This window comes from Rhea pennata, chromosome 2 (assembly GCF_028389875.1).
Source record: "Rhea pennata isolate bPtePen1 chromosome 2, bPtePen1.pri, whole genome shotgun sequence".
Classification (NCBI taxonomy): Eukaryota; Metazoa; Chordata; class Aves; order Rheiformes; family Rheidae; genus Rhea; species Rhea pennata.
Genome location: NC_084664.1, coordinates 152832566 through 152853696, shown reverse-complemented (window position 1 = coordinate 152853696; position 21131 = coordinate 152832566). Strand labels below are relative to the sequence as shown.

General features: G+C 39.2%; 1 protein-coding gene across 2 annotated transcripts in view; it reads right to left on the bottom strand.

Annotated features, from left to right (window-relative positions):
- NSMCE2 (NSE2 (MMS21) homolog, SMC5-SMC6 complex SUMO ligase) overlaps positions 1–21131 on the bottom strand; it is a 133242-nt gene that overhangs the window by 62818 nt on the left and 49293 nt on the right. For both annotated transcript variants that reach the window (XM_062570619.1, XM_062570620.1), the window contains exon 4: positions 12583–12736. In XM_062570619.1, coding sequence (XP_062426603.1) covers positions 12583–12736 — 154 coding nt within the window. The remainder of the gene's footprint in view (positions 1–12582; positions 12737–21131) is intronic.

The following is a 21131-nucleotide window of genomic DNA, read 5'->3' as shown; positions in this document are numbered from 1 at the left end:
TTAAAAATGTTAGAGTGGCTCTACCACAGCAGACTTCAGGTCTATCCCATCCAGCAGTCTCTCTGATGATGAATAACAGTAAATCCTTGAGGAAGGGTTAAGACAGAGAACTGATTTCCCTTGTAGTCTTGCCCAGCCTCCGCTAATCTGGTCAAGGGCATTTAGAGAATCCAGAGAGGTGCCAGAAGTGGCATCTTCAGGTTTAACAGCCCCTGAGAGATTTTTCTTACATACATATGACTGAATGTATTTCCCACATTTTCTGGGCAACTGCTGTACACACACAAGGCTGTTACATAAAAAGTAAGTATTCCCACCACCTCTCCACTAACTGTTTCATATTCGCAAGTGTTAGGTGGCTTCTCTCCCTCATAAGGTATTTTTGGTGCCTGCTGGAACACCTGTTAAGTGACTTTGCTTTTAATTCTGAGATCGCTCTCAGCATGTCTGGTAGCATAACAAATTTGCATTCATATTTGGGATGATAAGACATGATAAATCTAATTAGTAAGTGTAAAGTGCAATTCAACAAGCAGGACTGCAACCCTGGACTTCAGGAAAGCGGACTTTGGGCCCTTCAGAGACCTAATTGGTGGAATCTCACAGGCTAAGGCCCTAGAAGGAAGGGGGGTCCAGGAGAGCTGGCTACTATTCAAACATCACTTCCTCCAAGCTCAAGAGTGGTGCATCCCTATGAGTAAGAAGTGCAGCAAAGGGGGCAGGAGACCTTCATGGGTGAGCAAGGACCTCTTGGCCAAATTCAGACAGAAGAAGAAAGTACACAGAATGTGGAAGAGGGGACAGGCTACTTGGGAGGATTACAGGAATGCACTCAGAGTGTGTAGAGATGCTGCGAGGAAGGCTAAGGCCCTGCTGGAATTGAGTCTGGCAAGGGATGTTAAGGACAACAGGAAGGGCTTCTTCAGATACATCAGCAGCAAGAGGAGGACTAGGGAAAATGTGGGCCTGCTACTGAATGGGGTGGGGCCTGGTGACAAGGGATACAGAGAAGGCAGAATTACTGAATGCCTTCTGTGCTTCAGTCTTCACTGCTAAGGGCAGCCCCCAGGAATCCCGGAGCCTGGACATGAGGGAGAAAGTCTGGAGAAAGGAAGACTTTTCTTTGGTTGAGGAGGAAGGGATTAGGGACCTTCTGGGCAGGCTAGACATCCACAAATCCATGGGCCCGGATGGCATACATCCATGGGTACTGAGGGAGCTGGCAGAAGTTGTTGCCAGGCCGTTCTCCATCATCTTTGAAAGGTCCTGGAGAACTGGAGAGTTGCCTGAGGACTGGAAGAAAGCCAATGTCACTCCAGTCTTCAAGAAGGGCAAGAAGGAGGACCCAGGCAACTACAGGCTAGTCAGCCTCACCGCCATCCCTGGAAAGGTGATGGAACAGCTCATCCTGGATGTCACCTCCAGGCATATGGAGGAAAAGAAGGTGATCAGGAGTAGCCAGCATGGATTCACCACAGGGAAATCCTGCTTAACCAATCTGATAGCCTTCTGTGATGGAATGACTGGCTGGGTAGATGAGGGGAGAGCAGTGGACATTGTGTATCTTGACTTCAGCAAGGCTTTTGACACTGTCTCCCATAACATCCTCCTAGAGAAGCTCAGGAAGTGTGGGTTAGACGAGTGGACAGTGAGGTGGATTGAGAACTGGCTGAAAGGCAGAGCTCAGAGGGTCGTCATCAGTGGTACAGAGTCTAGTTGGAGGCCTGTGGCTAGTGGCATCCCCCAGGGCTCAGTACTGGGTCCCATCCTGTTCAACTTCTTCATCAATGACCTGGATGAGGGGACAGAGTGCCTCCTCAGCAAGTTTGCTGATGGTACCAAGCTGGGAGGAATGGCTGACACACCTGAGGGCTGTGCTGCCATTCAGAGAGACCTGGACAGACTGGAGAGCTGGGTGGAGAGGAACCTCCTGAGGTTCAACAAGGGCAAGTGCAGAGTGCTGCACCTAGGGAAAAATAACCCTCGGCACCAGTACAAGCCGGGGGCTGACCTTGTGGAGAGCAGCTCTGCAGAGAAGGACCTGGGAGTGCTGGTGGATGACAAGTTGACCATGAGCCAGCAATGTGCCCTTGTGGCCAAGAAGGCCAATGGGGTGCATTAGGAAGAGTGTTGCCAGCAGGTCGAGGGAGGTGATCCTGCCCCTCTACTCAGCCATGGGGAGGCCTCATCTCGAGTCCTGTGTCCAGTTCTGAGCTCCCCAGGACAAGAGAGACATGGAGCTACTGGAGAGAGTCCAGCGTAGGGCTATGAAGATGATCAGAGGGCTGGAGCATCTGCCCTATGAGGAACGGCTGTGAGAGCTTGGCCTGTTCAGCCTGGGGAAGAGAAGACTGAGGGGGGATCTTATCAATGTGTATGAGTACCTGAAGGGAGGGTGTCAAGGGGACAACCTCTTTTCAGTTGTCCCATGTGACAGGACAAGAGGCAATGGGCAGAAATTGAAGCACAGGAAGTTCTGCCTGAACGTGAGGGGGAATTTCTTCCCTGTGAGAGTGACGGAGCACTGGCACAGGTTGCCCTGAGAGGTTGTGGAGTCTCCTTTTCTGGAGATCTTCAAGGCCCGCCTGGATGCAACCCTGTCTACCATGCTGTAGGTGACCCTGCTGAGCAGGGAGGTTGGACTAGATGATCTCCAGAGGTCCCTTCCAAGCTTACTGATTCTATGATTGTATGATTCTAAGTCAGATACAGTGTTTCAAATGAGAGCAAATAACAGCTGAAAGAAGACAACTTATATCATTTCTCAGATGGAACTGAACATCTGAATGCTCCAAGCCTGTTTTAGGGTAAACAAAAATGGCACTGAAGATGGCTTGATTTCCTTGACTTTGTGCTAAAGCTGACTGAAAGCAACATATCTTAAGTTATTCCTAAGAGACAGTATAAGCAACTACCATTTCAGCTCACAGGTAACATCAGTAACTGTGTGAATGCCTGCAATTTCCAAATCCACAGATGACAGCCATGGTCTATCTCCTCTCCATCTACATAATGTGAGCCTGTGTGCTCAGCTTCACAGGTAAAAGCCCGGTCCATCCCCTTTATTGTGTTACATTATACTCGGCATGTTTTTAGCCATCTTATGCAATACAGTGATTGACATACAGATGTAAAGCACATTATGCTGACAGAACAGATTCCTCGATGAGCAAAGTTGCTCACACAGATGTACCATAACCCTCGTCATGAAAGCCAAGGCACTTAACTCTAGGCTCTGGAATCCACTCTGATGCCAAGAAACCTGAAGTATGTGTTTTGCAGTCCTTAAACAATTTAGTTCTCTCCCTGCATTTCAGCTGAACTTATTTAACAAGTTTGGGGCAGTGTAAAGAAGAGCTCCAGTACATTTAATGACATAAAATTCAAGTTGGAAAGAAATCATGCTTTACTGTGAGGTTACTCATGACTAAGGCTTTCAAGAAGGAAATCAAACACTAATACTAAAAATTATAAGTGGTCAACACATTTGAACCTCTGATAGGAAATTAAGAATATTTATTAATCTTGCTGCACATTACGAGTTTGCACATTATGATACACCACAGGTATAAATCAGAGAAATTCCAATGACTTCAGAGGCTACGCTGATGCTTACCAAATAAAGAGCTAGCTCAACATGCATTTGTTGAATCACCTGCAACTCTTCTGAAAATCACATGGAAGAACTACATTGTAAGTAGTCTCAGAAACTATAAAAATACCAAGAGTTTTCCTTTCTCCCAACTAGAGTTCTCTGAAGTTACTATATAGTGTGATATGGATTGTCACCATTGCCATGATGGATTGTCAGTAGTATCTCGGATCTGCTTCCCTGTTCTTCCTCAAAAGCTTTTTGTATTGGCATTCCAAATCCTAATGCTTTACTGCAGTAGAATTTCATTTGATCTCTGTGCATATAGGTGGTACAAAGTCTCACATACAAATGACTAAATGAACATATGGCAAGGGTAAAAGAAGCTGCTATCCTTCCAGCAATAAGAGAAATACTCAAGTAGCAGAGAAAATGAGTAAATACAACAAAGCTCCCTAAGCCTAAAGCTCCACTGAGCTTTATTTTCCTCCTCCCTCCCCAATATCCTAACTTCAAAAAGAGAATGTCTCAACTGAGTAACCGTAAGACTATGATGCTCTCCCTTCTTCTGTGAAGAAGAGCCTTCTTCTTTGCCCTTTTCTCCTTGGACTGCTTTTCACCTGCTTTCCTGTGATCAAAACTGAAACTTAAGCTGTAAACTCATGGTACTGGAACAGAAAATCTCTGTTCTCCATTTCTGCAAATTTGTCTAAATGACATGTTAAAGACACAATGGCAAGTAAAATAGTACTGAGCTGGCAGAGGTAGTCCCTACATTTCCACTACTTAAATTATTACAACAGAAATAATACACATTATGGCAGCATGAAAGAACCACAACCATCAAAAAAAATTAAGTGAATGAAAAATCCCAGTGAGAGCATATTTTGTTACCAGAAATCACATTTTCCATAGGGTATAATCTATCTGTTGAAATCTTCAGAATTCTGCAGGCAAATTTTGGCATCTATTTCTATGCTTCTTACTCATCTGAAATTTATAAAATTTTTCCAGTGCATTCAAATAGAGTCACAAGACATGCCATTTAATAATTTTCCAAGTTGCACAAATGGATTACTATACAGTCAAGAAATATGGGAATTGATTGAACTGAACTGAAAACCACTGAGGGAGAAGATCTACATAAGCTAGGGTGCAGTGCTGTCACAAGACCAAATATCAAGAATTTGGCCACCAATTTGCTTAGCTTGAAAATTTCTCACCACCTGAGCAAGGTTCTAAGGTTCTTCATTAGTCTTCCAATAGAAGTAGATGGGGTAAAAAGTTAATATATTTTAAGATGGAATTTTATTACATGATTGACTGCAACAAAGTGATCAATTAGGAGACTGACTGCAACATCAGGGGAACAGAATCAGCATCCACACCTACTACATTCCTACCTGTATTGCTACAAATAGTAAAAGCCATGCTAGCAGCCATCAAAGTGCTCAGTTAAGAGAGAACTATCCCTTTACAGTAACAAGAAATTACCCAAAGTATTATCCCTAAATGTATGATAATAATAACTATTTCTATGCAACACACTACAAGCTTTCTTGATCTTAAAACCCTGGAAGCTGGGCTGATATGAAAACAGGAATTACAGCTTGCAAGTAGTTTTGCACCAGAATTAAATGCAAATCTTTCAAAAATACTTAGATATACAGACCAGATGAGAGACACAGAGACAGACTACCATTAAGTATTCACTGATTGGAAGGGCAGATATTTATAACAAGAGAGACCTAGATCTGATGCTCTTTCTGATTTAGATACCTCCCTCATTTGACTGCCTTTATCATAGGGCGAAAAGGCCAATGTCTCTCAACATTTTCTTCTGCAGTTGTTTCTATTTTTATACGCAATAAATACACACTGAACAGAAAGAGAGGGAGACTGATTCCACAGCCTACAGGTTAATCACCTAGTAGGCCCAGATTCAGTCCAGATCTGAATTAAAAATTGCTGAAACTAGAATATAGGTCTCCTATATTCTGGGTAACTCCCAATGGAGAAGGGCTGTTTGAGGTGGCAGGTTGATTTTTCTTCCATTTTAATCACAAATTCCACTTCAGAACATTAATTCCCAGAGGAATAAACCTCTGCAGAAAGTTCCTGTTTTGATAAATCACATTTTCCAAAGGCAATCATTTCATCAAAAAAAAATGGCAACTGACATTCTGTTAATCCACTAAAAGGATTAATGTTAATGCAAGCTTCTGACTTTTCTCCTATAAACATAGCTAATTTTTGACCTGGAAAAATTGTGCCAAATTGCAAGACAAGAGTTCTGAATCTGTCATTCATCCTAGATTTGGTCCTTTTTTGCAGATTAGCAAGGGTAAAACTTTGATGGCAATTATGCAGTTTGGATATTCATCTTAGGTATCTGTATATTTCCCATTGCTGTAATATTTGAGCATCTCGTAATATAGCTTGTTTTTCTTCCCAATAACTCTGTGAAACAGAGGGTTTATATTTGAGCTACAACCATTATCAATTTTGCTCACTCTGTTTCACCCCTAGGTGCTGGTCTAATCTTTCAAAACAAAAGGTGAGTTGGTTCTAGCCACCAGCTCCTTCCAGAGAATATCCAGGCAGAACAGTCATGGAAGGACAATACCAGGCCATGTCCCTCCCTCTCCACTCAGGTACTTCTCTAACTCTAACAAAAAATCTGGCTTCGTTCACACAAATGCCTCTACACATCTTCATGTCACTCCTTACGGGCTGTAATTTGCTCCCTCTGCATCATAACATAAAAATAACACTTTGGCAGGCTAAACACAACTATGTTACTATTTCAGGTTCTCTGAACCGAAAAATTACAAAAAATAGTAATGATGTTTTAGGGCCACAGAAGTGCTACTTGAGACACAAGCCAACGGAGCATTGCACAGTGCAGTGAATGTGGCTCCTTAGGGCACCAGTCCCGAGCAGCATGGACACGAGCCAATTCGCGTTCACTGGTCTCTCCTTGCACAGTCCATAATGACAATATACATACAGCCAAATTCAAACACAAACATAGGGCTCAGACCCACAAAGCTTTCAGGCAGCTAACTCCCAGTGAAATCTTATCCAGTCTGAATCCAAATGACTTGATCTAGGTAGTAACAAGAAGACTATAGCAAAGGAAGGAACTGAACTCAGGTCTCCTGAACTACAAGCTGCCTTCCTAAGTCCTAGACTACCTTTCATTTCTTTAATAATCAAAACGCTGTATATAAAGAATTTTACTTAAATGAAAAGTGCATATCCCACACATACCACTGAACTGTCATAATAATATGACATCCAATCCCATTTTCAGTAACTAAGAATTTTCAGCTTTTGGGCTGAAGTTGTTTCCCCATGATCAGACCCAATTAAATGATTTAAATGATTATTTTATATTAAAAATAATAAGAAAAATATATTGGTCTTATTTTTCAGCTGTTCCTCTGCCTACACAGCTAAGAATAAAGATGAAAAATAGACTAAGTAGTTAGGAACTACTTAAGAGAAACGCAGACCTACAAATGAGTTATGCAACTTTGCACAAGTCACTTCAATTATTTACTCAAGTTTCACCTCTGTTAGATGGTGAAGAATAGAACTAAATTGCCTACCCCAGTACGATCTTGTGAGGATTAATTGAATGATACTTGTCAGGCATTATACTACACAGTGTCATGTTGCAGCTTGATTTCTTATCCTGTTAAAAGCAAATCAAAGACTTCAGTCTTTCCTCAAATCTCCAGACAGACTGCTTTTTAAATTTAAAGAAAATTCCTTCCACTGTATTATTTTTCTATCCAAAACAGCATCTGAAACAACTTTTTTACACCATTATCTCCTGGCAAATGCATGGTTTTAAAATACATATATCACACAGCAGTGCATGATGGTGTCTACTTGAACATCAGACATTAAATTTAAAATTTCCTTTGAAAATATATGTTTATTGATTTGGTCAAGAATCTGTCTTAGCGAAATGTTCAACCATACTTTTCCCTTTCAAAACTTCTGAGGCATGTTTTTGTCAGTGGAAAGGGCAAGAAAGTTCATTACAACTGCAGTGTTGCTACTTTCCAAACAACATTATAATGACTGTTTCCCTATGACAAAAAGTTGCCAAAACCAATACTGCATCTCAAAATGATTTGTTTCCTGTCAGCAAAGTACTATCTTTCTTCACTTTGCCAAATTCACTCCTTAAGTTGCTTGGCATAAGCAGCAATATTGTAATTCACCCACATCTTAATCCTTTCTACAAAATGACTAAAGTTTGTTTCTGTTGGGCATACGCATGGAACACAGTTGTCAAGGACTCCAAAGTGCATGATATCAGCTACTATAAAAGAGCTCAGAAACATGCCATCTTTTGTGCACTAATGTGAAACCTTCAATAAATACAACAGTGATAGCTAGAGTCACAGGAGTAGAGATTATAGCTTCTGATTAGTTCTTTTCTTTTCACAGAGTATCAGAAACTTAGAAACTGATACCTACAGATTAAGGACACCTTTTCATTTCACGAAGGTACAGTTCTCATACCCTATGTCAGAAGATCCCTTTGTTATATATGCCGGCATGAAATAAAAAGAGTGGGTAATACAGCATTGAACAGAAGGTGAGATATTAAGTTTATAGGAGATACAAAACACAAAGCTACAATTCCCACATATAATCATGACTTAGTCCCTATGGGCTCAGCCCTGCAAAGTTCTGTACTGCAGTTACAATCCAATAAGGAAGTGCAACATGCCAGCAGTTTCACTGATTTCAAAGGATTTACTCATGCCGCTTAACTTAAGCAACTTGCTTAAACCTTTCACTTAATCAAAAGTAGATCACTAAGCACTTTGCAGATCTGGGACCCTCACGCATAAGGGGAGCATAAGGTCACAAAAAGTTTTTCTTACAAATCACATTTGTAATCTTTTAGAACTTTCTGATATTACCATATTTAGTGAATATCCCTAAAAAATGTTTAGTCGTTTGAAAAAGATAATGTAGTCATTCTAGGGTATAAGAAATAGTAATTTTTTTAAAAAAAATAAATAAATGAAACTTCCTTTTTAATGCTTACAATCTAAGCAGTTTTGAGTAGACAGATGAAACTTTTTTCCACTAAAAACAAGAAGTGGGCATTTAGGAACAGGATGCAGAATAGTTCTAAAATGTGGCTTCAGTAAAAATCACCAGGTTCACACAAAAACCTATCTGACAGCGTTTTGACACATACCATCAGAGGTGGAGATTTTGCATCATTTTGCACATACTCCTGCTGAATTAGCTGCATAATAAAGGCTTAGAGATTGAGGGAAAATGCTTGCCAACTGTATGAAAGACAACGAGAAAGTAAACTTCTCTGAGACATACTATTATCCTTACTGCCACGAAGAAATGCACTTTCTCAACTTCAGATCTGCAGTTTAGTAGCTGCAGAAGTTTAAAGCTAAGAAGGACTCCTTTCTGCAGAACTACCTAGAGAAGAGGAAGAACTAAAGGCAATGCAGTGCCTTCCTCCTCCCCAAATATAAGAGCTACCTACTGCAGTGCTCCCTTTTCATCACTGTGGCAGCAACTATCAAGAACCTCAGGAAAAAGAGAGATTGTTACATTACGGTTAGCTTTAACTGCTTCGCGCTCTGCAGCATACCTAAGAAATGTTGCATCAAGAAGATTTTTCTTCTTCAAAACCTAGTTAATTTATAAGTAGCAAGACAATGTGAGAATGTAATATTTCCTTGTTCAACTATTCTAGAATACAAATGTCAAACCTGCATAGAAGATATGTAACGATTAATGGTAACTAATCACAGCAGAGAAATCATTCTAGCATCTACCCCATCTGCTTCTTTGAAATGGGAATGGCTGGGATAAAGGAAAAAACAAGAAAGTTCATCTGAAAAACCTGGCTGGAGTTTTATGTTTTGATGCGTTACTTGAGCTAGCAATAAAAGCAAATCCCAGGAAAGAGCTAAAAATTGGACCATGAAGACTATGTCTATGCACTGCTTAAAACAGGCCAGGAGTTTTACACTAAGTTGTGCCAAAAACTGGCTACACTAATAGTTGAAAGCAAAATATAAAACAGGTAGCTGCTGATAGTTATTAATATAGATAAGTCATAAAAAGCATTTTCAAAATGTGTCCTAAAATTTGGAGCCACTTTACAACATGTTGTATTATGGGAGCTGTATTATTGGAATTTCGATTATGAAGCCACAATCTCATATAGGAGAAGCTAAAGAATATACATACAACTTGACTTAAGCATGACTGCTGAATACTTAACTGAATGACCTTAATATTCCCTTTACTAAAGAGAACAAAACGTACACACAGGGGATTATGAGATAAATCATCAGTTTGTCGAAACTAGTGGATGTCTTCTACAGTTGTCATTAATCTTCAGTTCAGCTGGTGTTACAACTCAGAACTTCCTCCCTCTGAGCCCCATATTCACTCCTTCTTTACAGTAACACTGTCTTCTACTTGGCTTACACAGTGTTTTAGATAAATACTGACAGTGCTCAACTATACATCTCAAGCACATTAATCTACTATGTAGAGCCCAACAATAAGAAGAGGCTACTTTCAAGATACTGTACTAGACCGGAGTACATGCGTAGGTTTAGCCTGTCTCCAAGATGTGAAAGTCAGAGGTCTTGATCTACAAAAATGTGGGCATCTTTAATTTTTAAGTTTATGAATACATTTTTTATACTGAAATTGTGCTTAGAATTTTGGGGCTTTTTTAAAGGCTAGCCATGAGTTGGGAAAACAGATAAAAGGGAGAGAGAGGCTGAGAGTAATGACAGGAGATTACTTCACTATGGAGAATAGAGAGACTGGTTGCAGGTCACTGTATCATTCAGAAGCATATTTATGTGAGTATAAACCGACTCCACTGATCTTCAGTTGGCCATTAATACACAGAAAGTCTTCCTAGTATAACAGCATTTTGAAGAGGGAACTAAAGTACAAAGGTGACCTTACAGGGGCTCAGTGGATTAGTTAGCCAGAGAAGACAGCACTGACACATATTTGAGGCAGTACAAAGGCTCTTGCTTCGGGAAATTTAACTTTGAATTTTCCATCTCTTGTCTATCTGTGGACCTGAGGTTGCTTTTAGTTTACCATTTCAAAAGAGAGTGGGCTGAAACAAATTGTTTACTTGAACAGAAGATCATTAAATTGCATCCAAGATTGTTTGTTAAAGTTCAACTAACAATTTTCCATTCCGTCTTTTGAATTGCATTAAATGCTGCAATAGGGGCAAATGTGATAGATTTACTGCATCAAAGACATTATGAATTCTGCTAATCCTCAACTGATCTAGCTGATCAATAGTCCATGTACTGGGAACAGCAGTCGATCAGACATCATCATGCATATCCTGTTGGCCGCAGTCTGACCCCTATGCACAACCAAAACAAAAGTTCAAACGGCCAATAAAACAAACCTTGATTTCAGGCAGTAGTAGTAGAATGATGTCCTGCCCTCTCACACCCCCCCCCTATAATTAAGCTTAATTAATTTAGGGGATTTTCAACAGTTCTGCTGGTTAGAACTCAGTCACATAGCCTGAGCTTAATATATTACTAGGGCACACACCTACACCCCTTCCTCAGGCAATTACAGGGTGGAAAGTAAATCCAAAGTCAGTTATCAAGATTTTATCTTCTCAGTTACCAACACCTGGAAATTAGGAATTACAACATAATGGTGAGGCAGTAATAATTTTATGGTTATGCAGGTAGTGAAAATTACACTGTTTTGTGGTCTGCAACTTGTTTTGTTCATTCTTACAGTCATGCCAAGAGCTCTGTTAAACTCAGAGATCAGTGCTAATACTCAAATCCCAAATCTTAAAACCCATAAAGATGGGAAACAAATGTGTTAAGCCCTGAAGCTCTAGTCCTAGCAAGTCTTGAGATATCAGATCTAAAATTTCACCTTGTCAAGCATGTTCTCACACTTCATAAATCTCTCTAGGGAAGCAATACAAAGTCCAGTGAAGTCAGCGGGAAAAATCTTTCCGCTAGTTTCAGCGGGTTTTGGATAGGGCTCCAAAAAAATAAAACTCAAGGAGAGTTACAGCAGAGCATCCAGAATTTCAGTTTCCAATGGTATAAATCATTAATCTATGACTCCTGAAGTTCCTGAGATACCAGTTCATGTTGAAATCAAAATGTAGGGTAGGAGGGAATAGGTACAGGGGTCAAGGGACAGCAAGCAAAATAATATGATTTCAAAACATAATCATGATTGGGGAAGAACAGCGCAAATAGTGTCAGAGCCCATAAACTTTCCCAGCAACAGTAATCAGAGTTATTTTTTTAATAGCTGCTCTGTGTGCAAGGCAATAAAAATATACTATTTTGTTGTGTTGCATAAGTACTGGAACTGCTAACTCTCCAACTTTTCTAGTAATTCAAGCACAAATAATTTAAAATTTTAACACCTGGTGAATCAATATGGATTAAGGAAAACAGATTTTAATATGTTGCAGTGTTACATGGTGCGTGCATAGAAGCTGTAAACCTGAGAACATACACAGTAAGCATTTTCCAACAATATAGTTCTACGATTAAAGCAAAGGTCTTCTCAGAGTTGCAACACATCCTAAGTTGTGAAACAGGAGCAATTTGTTTAAGTGACAAATGAAAACAGCTTACCTAATCCTTTTAGAAGAGCCTATCAATTAAGAAAAAAAGTCACTTCAAATGAAGAAGCCCACCTTACAAAAAAGATGTAAAGCAAGATTTTAATGATATTTGTATTCAGATAAGGCAAAAACTGTGGGAACCTACATAAAACGACCAAGACAACTGCACTGGATTTTTTCTACACATATAACAACTTAAATAAGTTTTGAAATAGGAGCACTCACTTCTGTTCAAGCCAGAATTGGCAGTTCTGTATTTTAGTAAATTTAGTATATATGTTGCCATTTAGCATTCAAAAATCATTTTTTTTAAATTAAGACTTACATTGTTTTCTCATTTGTTTAAGTTGATCCTTAAAATATATATATTTTTCATTCCTTTGCAAATCTGAGTCACTGTTCTTGCTCTCCAATGCTGTAAATTTTTCTTTTACTAAGTATTGCAAATCTGGTATGTTTTCCGGTTTATCCCGTTTCATCTGTAAGGAACAAGAATGAATATTTTTACTCATTATGACACATGCTGTAAAACAAAGCAAAAGGTGTCAAGAAAATACTCAGGAGCATAAACTCAGTTTCTTTAAACTCAGGCCTTCTGTTCTGAAACCATAACCGCTAGGTAATTACTTATTTCAGCAAAAGTAACTATTAAAATCTAGAGATTAATTTCACAGTGTCATTTCACCTAGTTGATGTATATGTGGTATTCTTTACACTAACAATAGGGAAAATTGTATGTCTGCAGTCAAATTTACTTCTCTGAGTGATAAAGGTCAAAATGTTAACGAACGGTGTAACACTGAACATCAATGAAACCAAAGATTATGACTCTGTCCCAAAGAATAAGAATGACTGGAAAACAAAAATAACATTTTGTGAGTGTTTTCAAAAACACCGCATGACTGATAAGAAAACACCAGCAAATGCAGTACAGACCGTTAATACGAAAGGAAACCACCTCAATTTATTTGCACTATGTGAGCAACAAGCAATATGTTTTACAGGTAGACAAAGACACAGTTTCTTTAAAAGTATTTGCTTACACTAATTTTATCCAGGATGAGTGAAGAATAAATGACTGGAAATAATACAGAAGTCACTACATTGGAAGTTATTCCAAGAATGTGAAAAGTAATTGAGGAACCCCAAAAAAACCAAAAATTATTTTTTTCCTTTTGTTTCTCAAAGCAACATTAAACTCTAGGAAACTGTACCTTTGGCAAGGCTTTTGTAAGCACTTGCTGTTACAGATACTGGGTTGGGGACTGTGTTACGCAACAACAATCAGGAACAGCACAAACCCTGGAAGAAGCTGCATCTGTCAAATCCTTAATGCTAAGTGTTTTTTGAACCAGACAAAGGTTGTTTCTAATCTAGCCTATCCCAAACATATGGCAAAACATGCAAGTCTGAAAAAAAAGGAGGAAAGAACCATTTCTGCTGAGCCACTCCTTCCCTACCACACATACGAAATTCTGCCACTCACTAGACAACTATGTTATTCATTGAGAAAGACAGCAAAAGGGAGCCTGCTACAAAAAATGGGTCCACTCCAACAAATCAAACGGGTTTCTGAGGTTACAAAGAAGCTGGAAATCTAATGGAGTATTTTTTTTTTTTACTTAAGAAGCTAAAGAAAAAGCAAATCTTTGCATAAAATAGACTTTGGGAATATATAAAATGCTACACAGCAAAGAGAGCTTTACTCTCCTTTTAGTCAGAGCAAAGCAATCCATTGAACTATTATTTCTTTCAAGAGTAAAACCAATTTGGCACATTTACTTTAGGTAGGTGCAAGTTGTGGCAAGAAGTAAAATAAGAGAAACCATGTAAGGCCAGGTGATAGTAAGCTGTTTTCAAAGGCACCAGGAGACAAAAGATCAGCTACCGCAACATCCAAAAGTGAGCGGGAGAAAGGGAGTGCCCAGGAACACTAGCCACCAAAGGAGCACAGGGTCTGTAAGGCACAGCCAGAGGTTCACAGGAAGCAGTGAAGACCAACAGCAGATCATCACAGACACTCAGTCTGCTGCATAAACCCAATCAGCAACTTACAGTCCTCATATTATGAAACTTGACAAAGGGAGCAAAGTAAAACAGACATCCTATGCCTGGGGCAACGGGGGCAATCATAAGCGCTCAAGTGATTTGTCTGTCAGCTCAGCATCACTGCAAACTGTGCAATTGTTCTGCGCTCAGCTGTAGAAAAATCTTGGCCATCAGCTAGCTGTATGCAAGCACAGGAAAAGTCACTAAATCAAAATACATCTCAAATCCAACACATGAGAACATAATGATTTGGACAAGAGGTAGGGCACATACCCCTTTCCGTAACAATTCCCTTAGATTGTTTTTACGGACATTCTCTCCCTAACATAAAAATAATGTCCAAAGCAAAATCACACTCTCAAGTACAGTCCAAACAACAACTAACCATTAAGACTTGTCCTCATCAAGAATAAGAGTGCTCTGGCCAGATACCATATACAAGATCCAGTCATGTATAGTACAAGAAGCAAGTGCTTCTGCAGTGGCTGATACTCGCACAAAGAGTGAAAGAAATGATCGGACATTTGTTACCAATGGTAATACAGTAAGTTTTGCTGCGGACTGAAGATACTAGAGCAATGCAGCACACAAGACATCAGCCCAGATAACCATATAATATAGAAACCTAAACAGTCAAACAAGACAGGTACCTAAAGAGTGTTTTTGCCTGTAGTTTAACTTAGTTCACATGTTTATAAAATTAAATTCAGTTTCTGTTCACCTCCAGAGAGAGGATGATTGCTTTCATTAAAACGATTAGTAGAGACACTGTCCCCGACCACACTCCATACTATGTTGTCACAAGGGCCTTACCAAAATGCCAGGTAGACCTTCTAGAAGGTCAACATGTCATAGGTGAATTAACAAGGCATGTCCACCCACTATAATAACAAGTAAATATGTTTACTGTGCACAAGCAATTTCTCTCTGGTGCTGCATTCGCTGCTCCATGAACAGGCTTGAGAATGGTCTAACCTAAACACATACGACAACAAATGAAAGAAAACTTGACATCAGTCCTAGTTCCTCATGGTGGGATAGAATTACAACATCGTATATACTGCATCAGCACAATACCAGTACGGGTGCATCACAGTTTTCTTTAATTTTCACCACCCACTCCTACTCTACAGATTCAAGACGGATGTAGTGATGATGAGATCAAGCAAAACAAAATTAATGGGGACAATACAAACATCAGATATGGCAGGGGGACAGGGCAAAATCATCAATATTCAGGCAACAAGTAGAGGTCATACTTCTTTTTGGTCTCAGCAGCAGGTCAAGAATGAATGCTCCTTAGCAAACCTGAAGCCATTGGCACACTGAATTTGTCAGTAAAAATTACTTCACATGGGAACCATGAAAAACATATTAAGCAAACAACTGTACATTTAGTAGCATTGTCAGCCAAAACCAGCATGCTAAGCAACACCTTGCAGCCATTAGTCAATCCATTGAGAGTTACATTGATTTTGAAATGGGGTGGAGGCATACACACCCTCCAAAGCATCCTGGAAATGACAAGTAACTATGAACTGGGAGTGTTCAGGACATGGTGAAAAGAAGTATCAGTCACAACAGCTTGTTTACAGCAACAGAAAAAGCAAAAGCATCTACTCCTGATGGTCCTATAAAAGTAAGCAATCACAGGGGTATTTACTGTAGGAGCTCAGCAATGATAGGAAGAAGATATGTTATATATGATTATAATCTATATACCATACATGACCTATCAACAGTGCTGACAGGAAAACATATTTAGAAATAGAAAAAAAAATGTTTAGAAAAATGTAGCTGTGGTTCAGCTATCAAATGATATATTGTGGAAAGAGGCTATTATGTTTGATGGGCAATGCTTATAAAATGACCCAGTTCAAGGCAGGTCTTTGACTTCTACCAGTATTTATCTGTATCAGTGAACTCTCCTTTTGTAGATTCTTTCATTGGTATTGTATTACGTGCATAAACAGTCAGCCTGTGCCTCCAAAAATGGCACTTTTTGCAGGGTGAACTTGCACAAGCCAGAGACACCTGAAAACTCTAGGTATTCTAAGGGGCAGTCTAGGGAGTTCTTATTTCTTTGATTAGTATAATAAAAAGGGAAATCAGTTATTCTGTTCCAGATCAAGCCCAGAACCAGTTAGGTCAAAGGTACCATTGCTAGAATTAGGCCATCTTGTGGTAGTACCCTACGTATAGTAAGGGATCAGTATCTAAAAAGCCACTAATTAGCATAATTCTGCATGTAGCATTTCAGTGTTTAGTAATTTGCCCTTCCCAGTATCACATCTCAAAACATTTTAAAACATTAAAGAATTTAGCCTCAAACTTTCATTGTGATATATGTACAGTCAACTATATCTTACAAATAGGAAGGCTTGTGGGGTGAAGAATGAATAGCTTTGCCTAAGGTTGCACAAAGATACCATGGCAGAAGCAAGAATAAATAAATCCTAGTCCTGTGCTTTGAGCACAGAGCAATGCGTTTACCTTCTCCTTTAGTTGAGGGAAAGTTCAAATTAACGTCTGCATTTGGTTCACTCTCTATAAAGAGGCCTAAAACAGCTTGCAGCTGCTTGGCAAACTTTGTGATAGAAGAGCAGCATTCTGCCTACCACAAAAATGCTCCGATAGACTTGGCATTGCAGCATTCAGCATGTGATACTGGTTATTTTCTAGCCTCTTCTTTCTTCTCTAGCACGGAAGTCCTTTAGCTGCATGTTTTTAATCTAGCCATGGTTTCTAGGTACTCTTTTCAGGGACATTATTTCTGACCTTTTGGGTTTCTGGGGTTTGCCATCACCGTTCATTAGACTTCACTGAAATTTCTGGCCATACTTGATCCACGTGGAGGTCTCCTGTCTAGTGATGCTGTCTGCAAAAGTACTCTCTTTCCAAAGAATTCAGTATTCTCTTCTCAATCTTTCAAGCTATTTGTTCCCTATAAGTTAATGTCTATTAAATATGGACTTTTAGAGTTTAATTTATGGGTGCTATTGACACCTGTTATATGTAAGGCAAATAAACAATTCTGTTTGCTAATGACCTTTTTAATGATGGAGTCAGCTGACAAGGCAGAATTTCTTCATTTCCCAAATTCTTTGCTGTTTCATTTATGAAAGGGATGGTGATTACTCAGTGCTAAGAAGCTCAGAGGCATGTTGTTACCTAGATATTTATATCCTTTTGTGACAATCTGAAAAAGGATATGCTGACAGTCTCCTGCTAACTCTGAACTTGTAATAATTTAAACTGTATTTATACTACAGCCATCTGCCTGTGCATAGCTTTATGGAATGCTAATAGTAGCTGTGTATTTCTGAACTCCTCTATCAGATAAAAATGACTATTTTTTCTTTATTTACTTCTGATACACAATAAAACCAACCAAAAATGCATGGCACATTTTTTTCTTATTTAATGACTCCTCTTTGTCCTTTTATTTCATCATTACTTCACTAAATAATATTGATTTATTATTACAAATATGCATCCTTTCAACATACATTTATTTTACCTCAGGGTAAGTCAGAGTTTGCTATGATTACTTATTATAACCTTTTTTTTTTTCACTGAGAGGGAAAATAACATGGGAGCTAAGTAGATTTGTGGGTTGAGTCACCCATACACTTTGTGAATCATGTGAGAACCAACTCTAAGTGAGTCACCATTGTAACTGAATCAGGCTGCAAAATTTCAGCTTAACCTAAACAGTCATTTATTATTTTTCAATGGCTGGATTCAAACCCTTAGTGAATATCAGATCATTTGTTAAGGCACAAGTAAAACACAGCTCTTGGAAACATCTGCAAGGGCAGTCAGAAAGGATATCATCATTCAGCAGCAGGATCTGTACTAGTTTAAACATAGCTCTGCTGCAGTCAGGATTGCCTAAGGGCCCACATCTGATTCAGGAGAGCCGACACCTCTACACATCATGGCTGCAGGGCTGGGACAACAAGGTTGAGCAACACCTTCCTAGACAATTGTGAAATGCCGAGAGAGGCATATTTATGAGAGCTGACCCATACTTATGACACATACCGCCTATTACCCTGGGCCAGCACAACCGAAAATGACTGTCAGGACATTTCAGATCTCCCCAAATTCTGTCAGAGTAACAGTCTGAAGGTAGGGTGCAGGGGTTGAAAAGCAGTACTGCAATGTGGTGGTCGCAGCTCAGGTGTCATAATAAAAACGTTAGTACCTTCCACAGTTTGTTTTTCCTACTTCAAATGCAGCTGGGGATGTTTAACTTTTATACAGAAAATAAGCATAGCTGGCCATATCCTGCTCCTCTGTATATTGGAGTATATCCAAAGTAACTCCTTGCAACTTACTGCACATTAGGGCCATTCTAGTAAGGCTAAAAATGGATTTAGGCCCATTCTGGTTGCTTTCCTTCTCCTGTTCAAAAAAGGAATCATAGTGGGATTAAAGTAAATGAGCATCAGGTGAAGAAACAAAATTGCATGGGTGCAAAGGCAAAGTTTACAGTCTGGACAGCATTTGGGGGGTTCTCATCTGTTAGAAGTTTCACCTCAGGTAACATGCTTTACTCTGCACATACTTTGACAGCAAAAATGATCTTTGCACTTTCCGCAATCACCCAGAATAGTAGAGTCAAGACTGTGAGCACTTTTTGTTTTCTTCCAAGACCCTATGGGCACTGCTTTGCAAAGGACAAAAGGGTAAAAAGAAGCAATGAAAGAGGATCATATTTAAATACCAGTATTGAAACTACTTGTTACCAACGGGGCAAAACTAGCTCATGAAGACAGCAATAAATGTGAACATTATAGGTGAGGCTTTTCCCAAGCTATCAATGTGAAGAAAGTTAATGGAAATTTAGCACCTTAATCCTTTCAGCATTTCTGGAAGTCCAGCTCCCTGTGATTTGACGTGAGGGTTGGACTGAATAATGATTTTAATCAAACAGAAGTCTGTCTTGATCTTGTTTCTCTGTAGTTTTTTCAATAGATGAAGTATGTTGATGACAAAGCAAAAAATTCTACAGTGTTCAGGAAATATTTATGAAAACACTTAAAAATTATGGTTCAAGACACAGTGGTGGAGCAAGTACATAAATTTACTATTACTGTTTCTCCTCTACATTCTTTAAAGTTTTGCTCAAACATAACTCATGTGCAAGTTAATTTTCGTGAAGTAGAGATACACAGCATGTTGTTCTAGGTAATTTTGCCTGAGCACAGATTAAGGTCAGTAACAGCAAAAAAAACTATTCATATAAAAACGTTGCTTTATTTTAACAGCATGTTAAAAACTGTAAGGCAGATGGTGCATCTCTTTTAGCAAGGCTGATTCAGCAAATGCATCAGGCTGTTAAACCAGCCTACCAAGCTGTTGATTAATTCATATATTTAAAAAATACATTAATATGGATATTAGAGCATTTTTTGTCTTTAATGTCCCACTCAAACTGATGAGAATTTAGACACTGATTTCAGTGGGAGCAGAAAAAGGCCTTAAGGTGATTTCAGATTAACAACTTGTTTACTCTTGTGCGGCTTTGCTTCGTTCACTGAGATGACTAAAACCCATGTTTTCCACAGTGTGGAAATAAAAGGCTAAATCCTAAAACAAGTACAAGTCGGTGTTATCTTCATCAGCTCCTACAAAACACAGTTGATTTATAGCAGCTGTGAAGCTGATCCTTGTTTAAACACAGAGTGAGACTTATCCTTCGGAGAACTGCATAGAGCATATATTGTTGAAATCAGCTGATTTTCCAAAGGGCTGTCTCCACATTCCTTGGGCATATCCTCAGTGGAAGTCAAGTAGACCTTTTCAATTTTTACTCCTTTCAACTTTTTTTGTTCATCTGACGGAAATCTTGTTCCCAAAAAGTGCTACAGCACTGACAACATTTCTTCTCCATACTCTCCAAAACAACGTGAGTCATGTTGTCATTATTCATGAAGACCAAATGTAACCTCTAAACTTTTGGGAATTGCATAGGATTTCTATGTACAGACTCATGCTTTATTTGAATTGACATCAATTAAAAAACATACTCTGATGACACTTACAGCCTAGACTCACTGAATTAACGTATGTGTACTAGTATATAGAAGGATCAGGACGGCAACACTCCCATAGGGATCAGCTCTTCCTTCAGCACCGAACACTAAATTCAATGACAGTTGCACTAGCCAGGAAAAAAAAATCATGTAAAGAGCACAAACACAGAATGCCTCTCTGCAACTTCCCTTATAGGCAGGGAGCACCTAGCTTGCTTAAACACTCACTGCGGGTAAAACTCCTCAGCCATATGACAGCCATAGTCTTTGCCCTAGAGCAGAATTTCCCTTTACTTTGCACTTTACTGTGAATGCCTGAGAGACAAGTGTCTCCCTTGAGTCCTTCCACATATGACATTCTTTAGTCATTATTAATACTGTTTTCTTATCCAGTTTCCTACTGGGACAGCCCTCAGCAGAGTTACTAGTCACTAAATCCCAGGTCTTACTTCCATTCTTATCCTTTTTGATTTATCAGTTCTGGCTGACATCTTGCATCTTTTCTCTCATCTTGGCAAACACTATGTGCCTTTCCTAGTATATTCACAAGTGATTCTTTTCTGTTAGGTTGCATAAGACTCTCTGGAATATATCCTTTTTGCTTTATAGATGTCCCAAGGCATCTCAGTTACCCAGCTTTTATAGGCTCCCTACAGGCAGTATATCAACTCACAGAGAATATTTTCAACTGAAATTCTTCTCCTCCTCTCTTTGCTTATAAATCCCATCTTTGTTATTTATGCATTTTAACAAAGCCTCAGAAACAAAGCTGTATGAGGAA